This window comes from Austrofundulus limnaeus, unplaced genomic scaffold (assembly GCF_001266775.1).
Source record: "Austrofundulus limnaeus strain Quisiro unplaced genomic scaffold, Austrofundulus_limnaeus-1.0 Scaffold182, whole genome shotgun sequence".
NCBI lineage: Eukaryota > Metazoa > Chordata > Actinopteri > Cyprinodontiformes > Rivulidae > Austrofundulus > Austrofundulus limnaeus.
The window spans coordinates 1,077,958-1,082,942 of record NW_013952584.1 but is presented as its reverse complement, the minus strand read 5'-3'; the positions used below and the strand labels follow the sequence as shown (position 1 = coordinate 1,082,942).

The 4,985-nt window shown below is 38.0% G+C and overlaps 1 protein-coding gene across 1 annotated transcript in view; it reads left to right on the top strand.

Annotated features, from left to right (window-relative positions):
- nav3 (neuron navigator 3) overlaps positions 1-4,985 on the top strand; it is a gene marked incomplete at its 5' end in the record, with an annotated part of 211,473 nt that overhangs the window by 15,670 nt on the left and 190,818 nt on the right. Inside the window, 1 exon segment of the mRNA XM_014018077.1 lies at positions 4,716-4,858. Within this exon segment, the coding sequence (XP_013873531.1) occupies positions 4,716-4,858 (143 nt within the window).

The following is a 4,985-nucleotide window of genomic DNA, read 5'->3' as shown; positions in this document are numbered from 1 at the left end:
TTATATATACTATAATGTTGATTGCGTATTGTGCTCAAAGCAATCCCATCTTTTGGGATTTGTTTGAGTATTTTAGCACAGAAGCAGTACAAGAGATCATCCATACAATCAGAGTAGTACCATCCCTGACTTATTCAGCTACCCTTCAGGTGTTACAAATCAGCATAAAACGTAACACACGCCCAGTAATATGTCATGTGGATGTTCATCCATCGCACATAAACTCTAAAAATCTACCAACACACACTGCTTGGACACACCTCAGTTCAGCTGTCTGATGCCTGCAGCATTTGTTCTGCCTCAGAGGCTCTGGGAACCAGCGTGTTGGCAAATAATTCCTCTCGAGCCACCACAGAGCGATGGAAAAAGAAAAAAAAATTGCTACAGCCAGCAGCCTCGGCCCCGATGGGTGGTAGTCTGCCCGCTCCCAACACCGATGATGGGCCTTACTGCTGCTGCTTGGCAGAAACAGCTGCTTAATTACTGCAAACAGATGCAAATAAAAACACATACCACAAACTAAATTACCTATGTTATAAGAATGGAGGTCACTGAAAAATGAAATACATTATTACTATTAATTTTTTTTTTTTTTTGTAACCGGAGAACTTGTTTCCCTTTTTGACAAAAATAAAAGAAAAAGTTTCACACAGTGTGCTGTGTGTAAGATTTGTTTAGTTATTTAAACTATGTTTTGAGATCCTCTACTTGTTAGCATCTCTTGCTTTTGTATTTGGTAAAGAAAATTGTTCTTAAACGTTTCATGTAGCCAAATCAGCTCCTGCACAAAAAATAAATTAATAAATGAAAAACTTCACCTCCAATTTTTAAATTATTTTTATTATTTATTATTATTTTTTGTTTGTTTGTTTGTTTGTTTGTTTGTTTGTTTGTTTCTATAGTGCTTACTGTAGAAGAAATGTCCAGTTAAAGAGATTTTATGGTGCTAAATTGGGGCCATAAAGTTTGTTTCAATTTTTTTTAATTGGAACAAGAATTTTGAAACTGGAAAGGAAATTATTTGAAATAGAAAAATAATTTTAAAACTAAAAAAGAAAATTGAAATAGAAAATACATGTTTGATTAGAAACTGGAAATTAGAACAGGGGAGTTGAAAATAGGGAAAACAGTTTGAAAGTACTTGACAGATTCTAGTTATTTATTTATTCATTTTTTATTTATTTATTTGGGTTTTCTTCTGTTTTGAACTTCTGGGCCTGTTTTGGCATGGGGCGGGGCCTCAGATGACGGGGGTGTTGAATCATGACTGACAGCTCAACACAGTGGCTGGACAAAATAGTCGCAGCTGTTGCTATCAGGAATAATGAGAACTAAAAAAAGATTTCCTTTTCAAATTTTATTTTCAGTTTCAAATAATTTTTCAGTTTCAAATATTTTTTAGCAAAACTAATTTAAATAAAAGTCAACAGAAAAGCTTTAGGTATAAACCTACAAAGGTCAGTTCTAAAATAAACCACAGGAAATGGTAGAAAGTTCCCTCCACCTAAAATCCAAAGAAAAAATTCTATAATTGCTGGAAAAGTTGCTCTTCTGAAAATAGCCACCCTTGATGTGCAAAACAGTTTTTCTCCCTTGATTAAATTATCATAAATAGGGAGAAAATGTGTGCAATAAAAAGTGATAAATGCATTGTTTACAATAATTTCATTCTACTAAAATTTAGCAAACTTAGACTAGATTTTACTTTTATTTTTGTTGTGTTCGCATTATTTTTACTATTAACTTTTTTCACCACATTTTTCAGCACGAATGATTGTTTTTTATTTGCCCACTCCATTAGCACACCATGCTGGAGCTGTGTCATCAGTAAAATCTAGTGCATGTAAAGCGTTATTTGCTGTGATATTATAGAATGGCCTCAAAAGTTCTTCATCTCAGCAGTTGGAGGTGAAGTGTGAAAGTTTGTTGGCCACCTGCCTGTATCAATACATTAGACCAGTGGGCCTTTGGCCAGCTGCTTCGATGCCAGATGTGCTGATATTACACTCTGAAAAATGGTTCAAGCTCAAGTATTTGTCATTCCGGCTGTAAACCATAATACAGTGAAAACCAAAAGGACTTTTCTGCTGGCCAGGGTTGCTGTAAAAAGAAGACATAGGGAAAGTTTTAAAAGTTATAAAAGTTATAAGATGGGACATCTTAAGTCATTGTTAATATGCTGCCAGATGCATTTTATTAGTTTTTTCCTGTTATTTATTTATAGGCTGTGAGTGACAGGCCATATCTCCTTTCACACATCTGCAGAATTACTGTCCAGAAATTGCATTACATTTCTTTTTGCAGATCCATTTTGCTTATGCGCGATCAAACCTGTATTTAGGAAGATGAAAGACCCCCCTGATGAAAGGGATTTCGTCTGATTTCCATCTGAATTGCCTCAATCTCTCCGTCATTTCCTCCCTATTTAGCTCCTTTCTGTTGTCTGGGTTTTCAGCCGCAGGATTATTCTCCACTGAGTCCCGACCTCTCTGTGCTGCTTTCTCTGCTGATTCTCTCATCAATGTGTTCTTTTTTTGTCATATTTATTCTATTTTTTATTGTATTATCTAACAGTTGCCTCTGTGACATTTTTGTCGTTGCTGACAGTGATCCTGATTTTCCTAGTTTTCTCCAAACATGACAATGAGTGGTGTAGGGAACTGAGTGTTTTTTTACACTTTCTTTTAATCATCAGTATTGGAAGCTGCAGTATGTCTTTCTGACTCTTTTGTTGGTAGCTGTGCAGAATTTGCCCATTTGTCAAACAAAAGGCAGCCTCAGCTCTGGACTGAGGCTCTGCTCCAGCTACAGCTTCAAGCCCAGAGTGGCTCTCAGAAATGAATCAGCATCTCTGAACAATCTGCTGCTGTGGCCCCTCTGTAGATGAGCAGCAAGATGTGAGACTAAGAAGTGAATAATTCACTGAAACTGAATAAAACATCGACACATTTTCTGCTTGTTGATGTAGTTTTGCACTACAGCCCATTAAAATGTTTGCACAACTGTCTTTGCATTGCTCAGCACGTGCTGACAGACTGAAAACCTCTGGCTTCCTGCTGGGAAAGGTGCTTCACACCTGCTCCATTTTCCTGACAAAAACTGGATTTTTCCCAAGGAACAGAAATGGTGAAATCTGAGTCTTTGTTGCCATGGTCACACTGTTTTATTTTAGCTATATATGGTGTCATACTTAACTTTTTGTGGTGGTGAAAGCAAAAAACAATATATTTTGTAGAAAGTAAAAAGTCTGGAGTTGTGTATTTGGGGAAATTCATGATTCCCAGTATGTATGTTTTATGAGTTTTGCGTTGAAGGAGATAAGACAGCAAAACTCCCGGAATTTTTCCAATTGAATATTTCCTGTGGGAATATATTATGCATTTTTTATTTTTTATTTGTTTTGCAATGTGCAATTTGTGGAATAATGTGTTTTTTGACAGAATTATTTAATTGACTCATGTCAGAGATAAGAACGCAAGCTGTGTCCTCAGGACCCGCTTGAAGACAAGGAGGTCAAATGAGTTCTCCAGAACCCCTTTTGAAAACATGAAACTGAGAGGCATTTTACAGGACCTTCTTGGAGACAAGGAATTAAAAAGAGGCCTTCAGGACCCTCTCAAATGCAGTGATCTAAGAGTGACCTCCTGGGCCTACTTTGGAGACAAGAAGGTGAAATGAATTCTCCAGAACCATTTTTAAAAAGTGGGAACAGAGAGATGTTCTCCTGTACCCCTTCGAAAACAGGTACTTGCAATTCTCCACCAAGACCCTCTCAAAAACAGGGACTTGAGAAACATTCTCCTAAACCCTCTCAAAAACAGAGACCCGAGGTGCATGCTCCTAGACCCCCATAAAATCAGGGACCTGAGCAGAGTCTTCCTAGACCCCCTTGAAAACAGACCTGTGGAGTGTCCTCCTAGACCCTCCTAAAAACAGGGGTCTGAGAGGTGTCCTTCTGGACTCCCTGGAAACAGGAAAGTGAAGTAGGCCCTCCAGGACCTTCTCTGAAATTGAAGGTGCRGACAAACAATAGTTCTTTGTGATACTGAGATGAAAGGAAACGTCACTGATGTTTAGCTATTATTAAAGTGAGTTCAAAGAGTGAAATATTGACATTTAAAACATTTTATGAACTTGTTCTGATTCAGAATCAGAAATAATTGACGACATCAGTGTGCCAGCACTGGCTGACTCATGCTGAGGATAAAAATGTTTTGTCCTTTAATTCGCTAAATACTTTAGTGTTTGCTGCTGATAGAGAACGAGTGGTYATGACTTTGCTTGTGTTTGGGCTCCTGTAATCATTAGATGTACATCTATTACTGATTAAAGTTGGATTTCAAATGGCTACCACAGCTGAGCAACCTTAGGAAACATAAAAATTGGTAAAATGTTAGTAAAATACTTCATTAATCTCTAGATGTTTATCTGCAACTGATTGACTTATAGAGTTGATCCAATTCAAGATGGCCACCACAGCCTGTCAAGCCTTACCAGTATACAAATTTCCACATTTTGACAGATAATGAGTTAAAGTTTGATGTGATTGTACACATACTTTGAGTGAAAACCAATTGTGTAAGATCTCATAAGATTTCATCATTTAGGTTTGACCAAAGCAGCTGTAGGCTCATTATTTCACATCAACTCCATTTAGCCAATATGCCTTTTGTCAAGAAATTAATAAATTTTTATTTCTTTGTACGACACTCCAGGTTACCTGGGCCCTCCAGAGTACCTGCTGCAGGCAGCGGGGCCTCCAGGAGCCCAGGCTCCTCCAGCCTCAACCGGCGGAGCCAGAGTTTTAACAGCATCGACAAGAGCAAGCCTCTTCAATATGCAAGCGGCAACGACCGAGGTAAGAACTACTGAGCTACAGAAACTCCCTTTTACACACAACATCTGACAGGAGCTGGGACCTCAGCTACTTTTCTTCATGCCAACCACATGATGGCACTCTTGACACAACACAGGTCCAACAGAAC